Below are 15,801 nucleotides of genomic sequence, written 5' to 3' on the forward strand. Positions count from 1 at the left end.
TAAAATAGGAGGTGCACAATGGCAATATATAATAAAGATTCTGTGAAAGTTTCATTCAATTTCACTCAATGGTATAAGAGGAGTTGCGGATAAGAGATGGGTACCATAAAGAGTAACAGACGGACGGACGGACGTACAGACATACCGATTACAGTATACTCTCCCACTTTTCAAGCGAGGGGTATAAAAAATATTTGAGCATGTCTTTTTATAGTTGAAAATAAAACACAAATGGATAATGTGTGTGCTTCATTCATTCACATACATATATACAATATTTGTAGTACTGTAAAACCAAGAATTTTCATGTCACCTTTTATCCCGTCCGTGCGTCTGTCCGTTACACTTTGGTACCCATTTTTTATCTGCAACTCCTCTTACACCAGTGAGTGAAACTTAATGAAACTTTACACAATCTTTAAACATATTGCCATTGTGCACCTTCTATTTCACTTTTTGAAAAAATTTTGGTTTCCCGGCCAAAGCAAATTATGGACTTTGCCATTAAAACTATATGTTGAAATACAGTCAAACTTTGTGAGCTCATCGCTCACAGTACCAAGAAAAAGTTTATAAATAAGTTTCTGAGAGTTTTGTGTATGTTCTTATCTGTAAAGAATAAGTGGTTTATTTCGCGAAACAACGCAAAGTTATGTTTATTCGCGAAAAATATATATTTTTTTTCTGCCTACGAAAATAAGCTCAAAAAAAATATATAGACATTTAATTTTTCACAAGATGTGACACATTACGAAAAGTAAAACAGCGTCACAGGCTCCATTGACAGATTACTTAACTTCATTGTTAAATCAGAAAATATATTAAAGTGCATTCCGATGCTATTTCACTGAGCTAACGAAGCACTGTTTTAACAGTACACTTTTTTTTAGTTTTCCTCACTAACAGGAAGTATATAAAAGTATGAACCTTCAATGCATTTCATTGTATTTCCAAAGTACAATGTACATACCGGCACATAATTTTTAAAACCCTTAATAATGGCGCCCATTCTAATTTCCTGGTACGTAAATTATTACAATCTAAAAATAAGACAGAAAACCTCAGATATTTAGGTCTAGTTAAGAAGCTGCTTTTGACGCACATTGTATCAAATGGACCTATTTCTAAGGTCTGTAGAATTCGAACCAAATTTGTTTCTAGTGAATGCCTATATTTTTTAACAAGTTGAATTTAGAAAACTTATTTTCTTTCTACATAGTCATGTACTTTTCAAATGGATTTTTTTTTAAATCGTAAATTAAATATAAGTTTTATATTTATTTTGACCTGTAAAATAACACATGCATCAGAATTCTGCTTTGTCACTAAAGCAAAATCAAAGCATTCCTTAATCAGCTCTACAAATATCTTCTCCACCTCAACATCTCCAGCTCTCACTATGTCTGTTAATGTTTTCATAAAAAATTTAAAATACAAACTTTTTGTCTAATGCTTTTATCTTTAAAAAAAACAAAACTTAACAAACAAAGGCCCCAGTCACACTATCTGGAGCACTGTTGCAAGAACTGAGCAAAAAAAGGCCAAAGTGAAGTATAAAATTATCAACTTTAATGACATGTGAAAAGAATTCAGTATAGGCTGAAATAAGTATTTGTTTGGTGTTGATCTTTCACTTTGTCTGCCATTTTCAAGTACAACTGAGTCAGAAGTTTGGATATACCTACCTGGCACACATGGATTAACAACCTTGTTACCATACACTATAGAATCAGTGAGGCATTTAACTGCACAGTTATAGGGTGTTAAGAATAAAAACTTACCTGAGAAAGCTTTGAATTTGTTTTTCTTGAACACTATGACACAGTGGAAATACGTTTTGATCTGATATATCTTGACAAAGCATGAATCTGGTACTTAGAAAAAAAATGCTCAACATCCTTTTCCACTGTGTTATGTGTTATCTTAACTCCTTGTCTACGTGGTATTTCCTGATACACCAAGCCTGATTTGTTCTGTGTTGGTTCCAAACTATGTTAACAAATAACTGTCCATTGTTGCTGATAAGATCAATGTTTAAAGTACCTGGCACTTGTAATTCATGTAATGCCTGTCAAGCAATTCATTGTATGTGTTACTTCAAACACCTGATTTGTGTTTTATCTGATATATATTCCATAATACTGCACTTCCATACTCCAAAAAGACAGCTGCTTGAACAACTGTGGAATAGGATATAACCTAGGTGACATGCTTAAAGCATGTCTCATCATTGTATCTGGCACTTAAATCTAGATGATCCCATCCTTCTCTCCTTCATTGAACAAAGCAATCCATGTAAATCCAGATATATATGCCGACAGGCTAAGGTGTCTTGTATCTGTTAGGGGTCTTCCTAAGTGTCCTCAGGTCTCCCCATCATCTGCACACTGAGGCCAAGGCCAAGCCATTCAGAACCATTTTCAAACCAAGGTCGTTCAAGCATTTTCTTCACCATTTCCTGCAATAGACAAAAAACTCCTGAGCCTCTGTAAAAAAGAGAAATGTTAAAATAAATTTGGAAATTTAAAGTGTTCTCACATGTTCCACTGCCTGATATATATATATTTGATGTCCCTGTCATAGGACATCATACAAAACAAAGGTACCTGTTGTTTGCACTTTATAACTTCCATAGTAAAATTTAACCAAAAACACATATATTTGTCTTAATTAATGTAAACATAACACATTAACAATATTTGTTAGTTATCATTTAGTAATTTCAGTTAAGTGTGAAGTTTTGCATTATGTCACGAACTTTTCAGACAGATGCATTAGCATAAACAATTTAGCAATTGCTGTGTTATTATCAACTCTATTATCAACATTGACACAAAAATGAGATATGTTGACTATGCAACCAATCAGGGATTAGAAGAAAGTTCCAGTCATAAAGCTTGCAGTTAGGAGGCGTGTACTATTTACCTTGAGTGCAGCTGTCAGCATAGGTTGTGACATAATGCAAAACTTTACACTTAACTGAAATGTACTTTACAAATGTACTTAGTATGTAAAGAGAGTTCAATGGATTAAAAATTCTGAACAATTGCTCTGCTGAAGCAATTAAGCCACAATATGTAAAAGTATGTCGTAAATCTTGAATATTTCCATGATAGATCTTATTGAACTTGCAATGACCATGTAGATATGGGGTCAGCTTTAGCTAGATCTTCATTTGAAACAGAACTCACCTAAAATTTAACCATATACAGAAATTGTGTCTTTTTAAACATTTTTCTTCTTGATGCAGATAAAGAAATACTTCTGACATAATGTACATTTTTGGCAAGGGATTAGTCATAAAAAATTCAACAGCCTTTAGTGCTTACTATAATCAAAGAGTTACTTATTCATTAAATAAAGGAATTTTCACATTCTAAAAGGAGAAAACACAGGTTATCTTTACTCACACATACATGTAATGAATATTTTTATTATACAACTGGTACTCCAAATTTGTTACTGTATTTTTAAAATTTTAATATTGCACAAAGTGAATTTCTCCTGTGTTCTTAAAGGGATTTACCTTTTATCCAGATCTTGTATAAACTGTAAAAACAGGAATTGAAATAACAAATTTTAATTTCAAAGCCCAATTTTGGTTTTTACAAGGATTCAATATACTATAATGAAAATTTAATTCATGAATATACATGTAAGCAAAAAGGAAGGTAAATTTAATGAAAGTTTTTTGAAGGATTTTCTTAATTTTTTTTAACGAAAAACATAATCAAAGAGATTTTCCAAACAGAGCCTCATCATTGCCAAGTTCACTGCAGCTGTCTATGTAAGCCTAAGGTCTCCCACTCCCAGACTCTGCACTATGTCACCTGATGAAGTTGTGAAGGGCTCTCACTGTGACCTCCTCACCACCATTCCCAGAAGAAAGGTCCAAGATGGCAGTAAACCTGTTTTCTTCCTGAAGAATGCAATCAATATATTTATGTGATATCTTATTCATTCCAAAGAAAAATTGTCATCAGTTGTAAGTATTGATGTATATAATACTTTAATAACATTAAATAATTACGGTATGTTCTTCTGGACCAATTTCAATGACCAAAGATTTTGATAACTGAACTGACCCAAATGAATTTGGTTCAAGGTCACACACAAATTCACATAATACATGTTATAAGCAATCTCCGTTTTAAGCTGGAGCTTCCAATGTTTCCTTAATAGTACACAAACTGTACTTTTTATTTAAAATGGTCTTCAACTTGACTTAATGACCTTGCATCAAGTATCTCACAATTATTAATATCATATTAGTACTCTTTTTAAGGAGAAAAAAATATGAGATAACAAAAAGTAATTAGTCAGTATTCAAATTAATGATACATGTTATTTGAATTTGCTGATAAGGTCATTGTATTGAACTTTGAACTTTTTGAAATATTGACTGTAAATGAGACTGTTGATAACCTTGTTTCATTAACTTGCTTGTCAAATGTCAATAGCATATTTCAACTTGGAAATTGCTGTTCCTACATATCCAAGCATTTTCCTGCACATTATTTTGTCTGCAATTATTGATGAATTTCCATGAGCAATGTTGGCAAATGGCCCTGCATGTACAAATACACTACGTATCTAGATAAAATATATTAGCACAAATGATACATTTGCTTTCGATATTATGATATTAAACTACTATAAATTAGTATTTTATTTCATTTTTTTGTCTTGACATTAAATCAACATAATAAATTATAAAGCTACTCAAAAGAATTAGTATCTTATTTCATTTTTTTGTCTCAAGTGACATTAAATCAACAAATTATTCTATATCAAATCATGTGTGCTTTGAAATTAATACTTGAAGTTCTTCAATTTCATTGATTAAAACTTTATAAAAACAATAATGCATGTACATATTATTGTTACCAAATTTCTATAAACAAGTTGTTTACAAACAGTTGAGTTGTTCCTTCAATCAAACACTGACTATAATTTCCTATAAAAAAAACAGCATATTTAATTTTAATCAATTCCTGTGAAAGTCTGTAGCGTATAGTTAAGATTACAAAAATTCAGTTGTTTATCAGGACTAACAATTAGTAATATCAAATGACTGGAAATGATGCTTTCTGTGTAAAGCACGCATTACATACTGAACAAATTTTTTGTGTCCAATCTTAAGGCTTTAAAAGGGAAAACATTTTACCCCTAATCAACAACTTATTAGTTCTACATTATGTTTTCAATATCATCATCGTCTCTTCCTTCGTTCAAGCAAATTTTCCAAGGACAAGTATTTTCATTTTCAATTTTTGGATAGGTCGTTAAATTTTTCGTACCGACATTTGAATGCTACATCGTAAACCGTATCTGCTAGAGGAAAATATTGATATGTATTGGTGTATCATTTGCCCCACCTCTCTCACATCAACTATCTCTTCATTAAAAAGTTATGAATTGAATATGATTTCATTTTTCTGTCAGTGACCTTTGACTGGCCTTTATGTTCTGTGGAAAAAAATCTCAATTAAAAGCACTACATTTATACAATCTTTGTATCACATTTAGTAACAAATATTAAATTTCCCCTTTAAATTTCAAAATTATGGCAATTGCAAATACTGGTATGTAGCAAAGACAGAGAGACAACGAGCATTCCAGGATAATTTTTTCACTATGGAAAAATGTATAAAAAATACTGTCAATATTACCTGGATAGTCAGGTGCCTTTATTAAAATTGTCTCATTATCATTTCTTTTCTGTCCGATGACTTGACATTTGCCAGAGTCTTTTTGTCAAAAAACCAGTTTTCTGGTTCTATTTGTCATTTCCAAAATTTGTAAAGTTCCAACCAAATGCTGAAGAAAAGTTCCACTCTTCAGTCTCTAACAGTGTCTTTTTCCTCACCTTTGTAGTGGTTCCTCAGTGGTCCTTGACATACTGTTATTTTTCTCAAACTTTATCATCAGTTAAATTGATAGAACATAATATTAAAGTTTAATACTTTTTGCTAGATTTGAAAAGTTAGCCTTTCATTCTGACATTTCTATAAAATAGAAGGGCCTTGAATGATTAGAAAGATCAATTATGAAACCTGTAAAGAGATTTAAGTCTGTATGTTTCATATGACTGTTACCTGATGTTCTGATACAAAGAATATTTATGCTGTATCTGAAACAAATGATTAATAAATACTAAAAACAAGGTAAAAAGAACTCTTTCAAGTAAATTTTCAAGAGGCCCAAGGGCCTTGAATCGCAAAGACTGATAAATTGTACTAATCTATCACTTCTGTTAGAAGCCTCCAACTTTATTTATCATAAAACCCAAAATGCATCAACTTACAAAGTTTGATAATATTTAGCCAGTTAAAACTGAAGCTATTATAATATAATTATAAAATACCATCAAATGTAAGTAGGTCACAGTGACCTACCTTTTGATTGAAATTTTCTCCGAAAAACCCAAGGTGCATTAATTGACAAAGACTGATGATTCTAATTAAATAAGTACATGAAATATTCAAAAGTAGATCACCATGACCTACTTTTGGTCAACATTCTCTGAAAACCCAAGATGCATCATCTGACAAAGTTTGACGATTCTAAGCCAATAAGTACCAGAGATACTTAAATATAGCCATAAAATGTCAAAAGTAGGTCACTGTGACCTACTTTTTGGTCGACGTTATCCAAAAACCCAAGATGCCTAAACTGACAAAATTTGATGATTTTAAGCCAATAAGTACCTATAGATATTCAAAAGTAGGTCACCGTGACCTACATTTTGTTGGACATTCAATGAAACCGTAAGATGCCTCAACTGACAAAATTTGATGATTCCGAGCTAATAAGTACCAAATATAATTAAATATAACCATAAAATGTCAAAAGTAGGTCACAATGACCTACTTTTTGGTCGTCACTCTCCGAAAACCCAAGATGCATCAACTCACAAAGTTTGATGATTCTAAGCCAATAATACGTACTTAAATAAAGCCATATTCAAAAGTAGGTCACCATGACCTATTTTTTGGTCGTCATTCTCCGAAAACCCAAGATGCATCAACTCACAAAGTTTGATGATTTTAAGCCAATAAGTACCGGAGATACTAAAATAAAGCAATAAAATGTCAAAAGTAGGTCACCATGACCTACTTTTTGGTTGTCACTATCCGAAAACCCAAAATGCATGAACTCACAAAGTTTGATGATTCTAAGCCAATAAATACCTAAGATACTTAAATATAGCCATAAAATGTCGAAAGTAGGTCATCGTGACCTACATTTTGGTTGACATTTTTCAAAGACCCAAGATGCATCTACTGACCAAGTTTGATGATCGTAGGTCTGAAGGTAATCAAAATATGCATTTTAAACAATTTGAAAACAAATGTCGGCAAAATTCAAAAAGCAGGTCACAGTGACTTACTTTTTCATAAATACGTTTTAAGGTCCCAAGATGCATCAAAGTACAAGATTTGATGATTCTAAACCTCCCAGTGTCTGAAATAATGGGATTTGATGTTTTTAAAAGGATAAGTCATAAAATTCAAAAAGTAGGTCAAGGTGACCTACTTTTAAGTTGAAATTGTTCAAGGACCCAAGATGCATCAACTGACAAAGTTTGATGATCATAGGCCTTAAAGTGTCCAAAATATGCCTTCAAATCAATTTGAAAACAAATCCCCTCAAAATTTAAAAAGTAGGTCACCGTGACCTACTTTTGAGTTAACATGATGTGAAATCGTAAGATGCATCAACTTACAAGATTTGATGATCCTAGTCCCTATAGTAAGCAAAATATACACATTTTTATTAATTGTAAATTTAGGTCAACTTTTAAGTGACCTTGAGACCACGCCCTTTGCCCCAGGGTAATTCCCCATGCAAATTTTAATCTTCAACATATCCTGATCCTTGTATGTAAGTTTGGTGAAAATCTGCCTGGTGGTTATGGAGAAGAAGATTTTTTAGCAACCAGTACTTTTGGTTTTGTTTTCCGGATTATCTCCCCTTGTTTAAGGATCCCAACCCTTATTTTAGTATAAATGGTAGCCCTTGGGCCAAGGATACCTGTGACAAATTTGGTACTGATTGGCCAAGGGGTTCTTGAGTTATGGCCCATATTCTAAAAAGTTTATGCACACCGCACACCGGACAAATGGCCATAGCATTAGCTTTTTGAGCCTTTGGCTGGAAAGCTAAAAATCAGATCCAAAACTGCTCCTTTATTTTTTTATTGTCACTAACTCATGTAGTGACAATGAAACAATAAAGGAGCAGATCAGGGTTCTGATTTTAATCAGATTACTGTAAACGTATTATATTTGTCTGTGTTTTCTTTTTAGCGCCTTTGGTGGAAAGAAATGTCAAAGCATGACTGTAAACACTGGAGAGCAAAGATTACTGTAAAATTACTTATTTAATATATCACTGGGGTTTACTTTTCGTTATTTTCAAGGTATGAAGAGACCCACAGAATTTATGTCCACCACAAAATGTAATTTTTCATATGTGAATGTACAGAATTACTACTAAGTTTTCATCCTTGAAATCAAATCCCCATGAACCCATATTTTCTCCCAATACCTTGAAAATTTGACCTGACAAAAGTATGTGATTTTACAGCAGAATATGTAAATGAAGATCAGATCCAGTTTCTTAAGATGCTGATAGTGTGCACTCCTACAAATATAGTCTATGCAACCACATTGATTGAATGCTTGAATTTTTATTAAATTGAATTATACAGTACATATTACTAGGGCTGGGTATTGGCCTGAGAATTAGCATTGCGATATATTGCGATATTTTTAAATGTATTGCGATATGTATTGCAATATTTTCAATGTAATAAAAATGGCATTTTCTTACTATATTTACTTTAATTTACATGCAGAATGTACACAACTATGATAAGTAACCAACACAGAAAAAAATCTTGTTGATATCATTTAAGTTATGCTCTGAAATTTTACCACAAAACAACTTCTGACTTACTGTTTGGCTTAATAACAAACTTTTATAAGTCCATTTTTATATTTAATGACAAAATTCCTTAATCTATGTATATTGCCAATATATCGATATTACAAAATCGTATTGCGATACGATATTTTTTGTCATTGTATTGCAATATATTGAAATATCGATATTATTGCCCAGCCCTACATATTACGATGTTTTGTGTTATAAAATACCATATAAATTGAATTTTTATGGTAAACTAAAGGATTGATTTTAAAATGTTTATGAAGTTTCAAGCAAAAGTTTGTATAATTACCTTTGGTTTCATCTCCAAAAACTTCATCTGAAAGTTCTAGGTATCCCAGGTCCACTAGCTTTAAAACAGCCATAGCAGTAATGACTTTAGAAATGTCACCAATCCTGAACTTTGATGAAGACGTAGCATAAACTCCAGGTGCTGCCTCACCATAACCTGGAATAAAGAAGACTAACATGGGAATTTTTTTTTCATTTAATGTTTGAGCTGTTGTTATAAAAACCATTATCAAGCAGTGCTCTCTAACATCATATCAAAAAGTCTGTTGACATTGTTTCTGTTTCATTATAAGAATTCATTTTTCTGGCCAAACTTCTCAGAAATCTTAACCCTATGGCAATTATCAAATCAACATAAATTTGATTTTTTGTAAAATCATGATAAATGAATGTCATGTTCTTCTACATGTAGGAATCACATATTTTTTCTTTTTTGATATATTATTCCGCACATAAGATTTCAGATAACAGAATAACAGCATGGGCTACAATGCTCACCTGAGTCCCCTTCCCAAAGAGGGAAAAAAAAAAAAAAAAATCCCAATTCGTTCAATGACAAAATTTTTCCGTTACCATATTGTGACCCCATCCTAGTCCCAATGGGCCATAACCTAGCCTCATAGCTTAAATCCACTCTTTTAATATCAAAATGAAGCATATCATGCTCCAAGCATGCAATGTCTTTCTGACACGAATTCTAAACCAACTAGAGGTACTGTGAGCAATGGGCTCACTAAATGATACCCCCGCCTCCCATATGTGTATAAATGGCAGTGTCCATATTTTGCTATGGGAAACCCAAAATATGTTTCGGATCAAAAAGTAAAATAGGAGGTGCACAATGGCAATATGTAATAAAGATTCTGTGAAAGTTTCATCAAATTTCATTCAGTAGTATAAGAGGAGTTGCGGATAAGAGATGGGTACCCCAAAGCGTAACAGACGGACGGACGGAATTAACGATTACTATATACACCGTACCCTCCCGCTTTTCAAGCGGGGGTATAATAACATTTTCAATACAGTACAAACAATTCCTCTTTGATGATACATGGTATTACCTTGCCTGTACAGAATTCTACCATGCTGACCAATGATCACAGATCCCCCCTTGATCTTGTGTTCTCTCATGGTGTTGATGATGACTTGATCGAATGAGGACATATTTTCATCTGTAGTTTCATTAGCTTGAACACATTCTGTAAGCCATTAGGAAGCAAAAATGTCATTATAACTCTAGAAAGAGCAGCTTGTAAGTTCTCAACTGGAATTTATTAAAAGGCAAGTAATTTTATTTCGTGTGTGGTGCTTCTCACGAAATTATGCAATAATTAATTCCATGCATATATTTAGGAACTTAACAGTATATTAATTGGTATACAGTATAACACTTGATTGTATTACCTTGTGATAAGCAGTAGTCTGATTTTTCACAATAATCTTCAAGGCAATTCTCAGGTAGTGGTTTGACTTCTTGAAATATGAAAGAACATGGTGGAACAGTAATTATAGTATACATATAGAACATGTTAACCAATATATTACAACATAGTAAGTGATGTTTACATTTCCAATGTCTTTGTCCGATATGAAATTACGAATAGTAAAAATACTTTATTTCTACATAAATCTACTGGTTCATTGATAGGTTTAGTTAAAACAATCACATGCTAGGCGGGCTTGTAACAAGTGAATATGCGGAATCAAGAGCATGTAAATATAAGGAATAACTGTCACATTTCTGAGAAAAATTAGGGTAGGTAAGTAGGGAAAACATTTTATTTTAACATGTTATTGTTTAAAATTTAACAGGGAAACCCAGGTCAAAGCATTTCAGATCAATATATAGAGGATGACCATTTTCTTAAACACATCTGAAGAGATCTAGATTAGTGAAACCAGATTTGTTTACTTTCAGAGAAATATTAGCAGATAATTTTTAAAGGTCGACTTATATATTTTAGCATCGGTTGAGGAACCTGAAACACACAATTTATTAATCTCAGCCTTATGGATTTTAAAAAAAAATTCTTAGTGAGAAGTGGAACATCAATAAAACCAAGAACTGTAACAGTTTCAGAATTTTGAGGCAGCAATGTCTAAAACACAAACATTTTTCATAAGAAGGTGATGTGATACTGGCAGTTTAGTCTCTATAATACAAAGATTATATAAAAGCTACCCACCAGTAATAGAAACTGTATTGTCCTGTTCCACTTTTCTAACTGTGCTTTTTCTGATCTTTATAGGCTGGTAATGGCTACGGCTCTCTGTCAACACCCCTGTCAGTGTGAATAGTGAATACAAGCTTTTATTTTATGCAGCTTGGCGGAGATAGTGGTCATACTTTTAGGTTTAAGGGTCACTGGTTCTTAGCTGCAGAACAGTAGATGTCAACTATGAGAGTATACTTGATAGAGAGATGTAAGGTATATAACAATTGTTTTAAAGTAATCTTTTTTGCAATTGAAATAAGAATTTGGAGAAATTAATCCAGAGCCAAGCGCAACTTTTTGTGTGCAATATAGTTTTTCGTTATTGGTGACACTGTAGCTCTCTGATTGTCCATCCCTTTTTTCTGACCAGCAATTGCTACAGATCTAGATCTGTATTTTGTACTGAGAAGTTGATGGCTTGTTTTTATACTCCCCCTCAACGTGAAATCGCAAGTAAGTGTAATACCATGATAAATACCCCGATATGTTTTAGGACAGCAGAATGGATATTTTTAATTGCAAAACAATATCTGTGAATCCAAAATACATAATTGATTATGCATCAGGCCTAAAACATCGATTAGAGTGGGACCTGGTTTGCTTCTCTATTTAGTCGAACTGCCTTTTTAATTAGTCCTTTCGTAGAAAAGTTGAGGGGGGGGGGGATGAAAAATCAACTTCTCCATAGACAATAGAGAATACTGGATCTGCAGAAAAATTAATACATGATAATTTCATTACAACTAAAATAGCAATGTTTCTTCGTAACTAAAATAACTTCTTAAAGTTATTTATGGTACATTTCCTATTTTACCTGAGGGTTTCCCCACATTGTTACTGTAAGACGGGCAGTATATTGTGAATTGTTGATGCTGCTCTTTGACATGGGAAGTCGGGTTCAATTCTGCATTGCTTGATTCCATGACTTTGATCAATCTTGTTCACAATCTTCTACGGAAAAAAATACCTTCAGCATTTCTTTGCACATGCATAAAAACTTAGATACGCTTTGGAAATTTGTTTTAAACATGATAGTTCAGTTTGTCATTCTCTTCTTTGCATTGTGAGGAAATCGTGGAATGATTGCAAAGGTAAAAGTTTTACGCGAGGAAAATTTTTTCCCGAAGGAATAAAATAGCTTCATTTCCATGAACTTATATACGCCCCAAGAAATATGAATTCCTAAATATCATTTACTTATTCAGAAGATTTTCAAAAAAGAAAGATATGAATAAACAATAATAAATCTCCAACTAGATATAAATTCCGGAAATTTCTAGTCCTTTGCATTTTAAATTTATGTTCCATGAATGATATCCTGCTGTAGAATCCTTGTTTGTTTCAGAAATGAATTATTTAGAGCATTATTTTCTTCCATTTGGTAAAATATACTTTATAGAAATTTAACTTAGATGATACAGATTTAATAACTTATGAAAACACGTAAAACATGTCACTGTTAAGTCCTTTATCATCTTATCAGGTCCAGCACAATGCTTAATTAAAATTTGCTCTTAATGACAGACTTATAATAATCATGTTAAAGTGTTTGCCTGTGCACGTGTGCAAATAAACTGAATTTAATTCTAAATATGTTTTATATTGTTACTGTAGATTTGTGCAAAGCTAATGAAATTGCAGATGAGTCTCTGTGGAATTTTGACTCTTTGATAACAGAGTTTATGAAAGAACAAAGAATTCCAGGAGGAGCCATAGCATTATCCTATAATGGCAGACTTATTCACAAACAAGGTGAAATATATATTTGAACAAGTTTACCTGTACAATGTAATAGAGTGTACATTTTACCAGCATTACAGTTTTCTGGCATATTAAATAGACTGTCTTAATACATGTATGAAGATTTTGCTTATGCAACACAATGAGCTGTAAATTAAGGTATTTGTACCTTATAACAGCATACTACATGGATTCAATCATGGCTAATATGTTCTACGGTGCGACCGTTTGGGGCGAGCGCAGTTATTTACCATTAAAGACATTTACACAGCTTTTACTTGCACTGCCTATCCTCAGTTCACTAAAAAAGAAGCCATGCAGGCATCGGGATCGAGATTCCGAACTTTTCGGAAGTTTCCGAAAAATTGGAAATACCTGAGCCGTTAGTGACAAAACTTTGATGTCAAATAAAAAAAGTCTTGTTGACTTAGAACGCAAATGATAGTTTCATAGCATGGAGATAGCATAAAATCGTTGTTTGTATTTTTTTTCAAGTAAGTTGTTGCTATGTTTTAGCCACCATGTTGCTATGCACCGCAAAGGATTATTGGGAGTTTGGAATTTTTTCACGTGGTACGATAAAAGTTTCTTGGAACATTGTGCAGATTTCAACATGAATTTCCTCCGTTCGTACACGTTAGTGTATTGAGCTCACTACTTGAGTGGCGCTTTGCGCCGCCTCACTGCGCTCGCTATTATAAATCAATGATTTGAATCACTAAGAATCGTACTTACTTGCAAAATCATGATTACATCTCTGAATGCAATTTCTAAAACTACATGCTTTCTGATATAATTTTTTTGTAAACTTCTAGGTTATGGCAGTACGGGGAATGGTTCAAGATGTCTTTCAACATCCTACTTCCGGATGGCCAGCATTTCTAAGACTATCACAGCCATGGCTATAATGCAGTTAGTGGAACAAAATAAATTGCAGCTGAAAGATAAAGTATTTAGCAGAAAAGGAAAAGGTGAAAAAATTAAACCATACCCAGTTTGAACTTTCTTAAGGGAGGGAAAATTACAATGTGTTTCACCATGACTATCATTGTATCCTGGATAATTAAGTAAATTAACAAAAGTTGATAAAGCATCATGTTTACACATGTATGGTTAATTCTTTAGCAGATTTAATCTGAGGAATGTTCAGCCTTGCTTTCTTTATGTGTCAAAAACTCTTTCAATTTTACAAACTTTAAGGAATACTTCCAAATTTTGTCCCGGATGGACCCAGTGTCAAAAGCCTGGAGAGGATTTCAGTGCGGCATCTCTTAGAACACTCTGGGGGCTGGGATCGTGAGACAGGGGTGGATCCAGTGTATCTGCCCCCTCAGACTGTCTGCCCCAAGGAATATAAAGAATCAACCACACCTGAGGCTCTCTACACCAACTACCATACAAATCTCATCCAGTACATGATTAAACAAGCTCTGGATTTTAAGCCTGGTTAGTCTTGACTTTCTTGTTTTGTCTTTGAGAAGAAAGCAGCATTTAAGGAATTATCAATTATACTAATAGATGCAAATTTTTGTAGGGACTCGGCATGGCTACTCTAATTTTGGTTACTTGGTGCTTGGGCAAGTTCTAGAGAAACTCACAGGGATCCCCTTTCCTGTTTATATACATGATGTCATCAACCAGGCAGATGACTTCTGGGTCTATGAGGGAGATGAGCTGCAAAGACTAGATCCAAATGAAGTAATTTTTACTTATCTTCTCTGATATCTTTTTTAGCATACAATCTTCTTGCAGTTTTCCTAGTTACTATTTGTATATCTGCATATCATAGGCATTTGTACTAACTTTTAAAAATTCATAGTAGTCACCTGGTTATAAAAGATTTGATCTTAGCAGTAAAGTTACCCCCTCCGTCTAAACACATTAACACCATAATAAAACACTGAATCTTTTTAGTGGTATTCCAAGAGGATAGCAAGGACAAAGGATATGATATTTTAATAAGCTGAATAGAAGAGAACAGAATGAGAAATGATCCAGCTTACACCCATCTCTGTTAAAGATTTTTAATGCTTCTTTTTCAAAACTTTATAAAATATTGAGGAGATCACTGCATTGAACATTTTTATTCAGGTCACATATTTTGAAAACAGTGATAGGTTACATCCTAGTATTATGCCACATCACGGTGAGATATGGAGCATGCAGTACGGGGGGTACCACATGAAGGGGACTGGTTCGTATGGAGGGCTGGTGGCGTCTCCCTTACAACTTTTCTCTCTCCTCTCAACTCTAGACTTTGAGCACTGGTAAATATTACATGTAAAATTAATGTATATGTGAGAATCCAGATTGATTTATGATTTAAATAAGCTTCATAATGAACAAAACAGATGATAAGATATACTGTTTGAAGTTCATGCATTAATTTGCTATATATGAAATTCATAATTTTTTTGAATTTCATAATCTGATAATAGATTAGAAATACATCATAAAATAGGAAGATGGGAAATTTTAAAGGAAATAATCATGAATTTCAGAAAGGTAAATTTATTCTATTCTGGCAATTCTGTGGGTGGAATAAAAATATTAAAATGAATGTTTTTTTTAAAAGGGGGATTGAAAAAAAATTTCCCAA

At 33.0% G+C, this 15,801-nt stretch overlaps 2 protein-coding genes across 3 annotated transcripts; one reads left to right on the forward strand and one right to left on the reverse strand.

Annotated features, from left to right (window-relative positions):
• Positions 1–9,131: 9,131 nt before the first annotated feature.
• Positions 9,132–12,514, reverse strand: LOC134231265 (uncharacterized). The gene is made up of 5 exons (XM_062713199.1): positions 12,277–12,514; positions 11,433–11,528; positions 10,651–10,719; positions 10,308–10,445; positions 9,132–9,403 (listed from the first exon to the last, which is right to left on the reverse strand). The coding sequence occupies exons 1-5, from the start codon at positions 12,383–12,385 to the stop codon at positions 9,132–9,134; spliced, it is 684 nt and encodes a 227-aa protein (XP_062569183.1). The 5' UTR covers positions 12,386–12,514.
• Positions 12,515–12,783: 269 nt separating this feature from the next.
• Positions 12,784–15,473, forward strand: LOC134231266 (uncharacterized). 2 transcript variants are annotated; one of them, XM_062713200.1, is made up of 6 exons: positions 12,784–12,843; positions 13,077–13,214; positions 14,018–14,173; positions 14,403–14,648; positions 14,737–14,900; positions 15,294–15,473. In XM_062713200.1, the coding sequence occupies exons 1-6, from the start codon at positions 12,810–12,812 to the stop codon at positions 15,471–15,473; spliced, it is 918 nt and encodes a 305-aa protein (XP_062569184.1). In that variant the 5' UTR covers positions 12,784–12,809. The 2 variants fall into 2 exon arrangements, with proteins under 2 accessions (XP_062569184.1, XP_062569185.1); XM_062713201.1 differs by having other exon boundaries at positions 15,314–15,414.
• Positions 15,474–15,801: the final 328 nt, after the last annotated feature.

The sequence above is a fragment of the Saccostrea cucullata genome, unplaced genomic scaffold (assembly GCF_032062105.1).
Source record: "Saccostrea cucullata isolate Sc308-1 unplaced genomic scaffold, CSIRO_AGI_Scuc_v1 ctg5596, whole genome shotgun sequence".
NCBI lineage: Eukaryota > Metazoa > Mollusca > Bivalvia > Ostreida > Ostreidae > Saccostrea > Saccostrea cuccullata.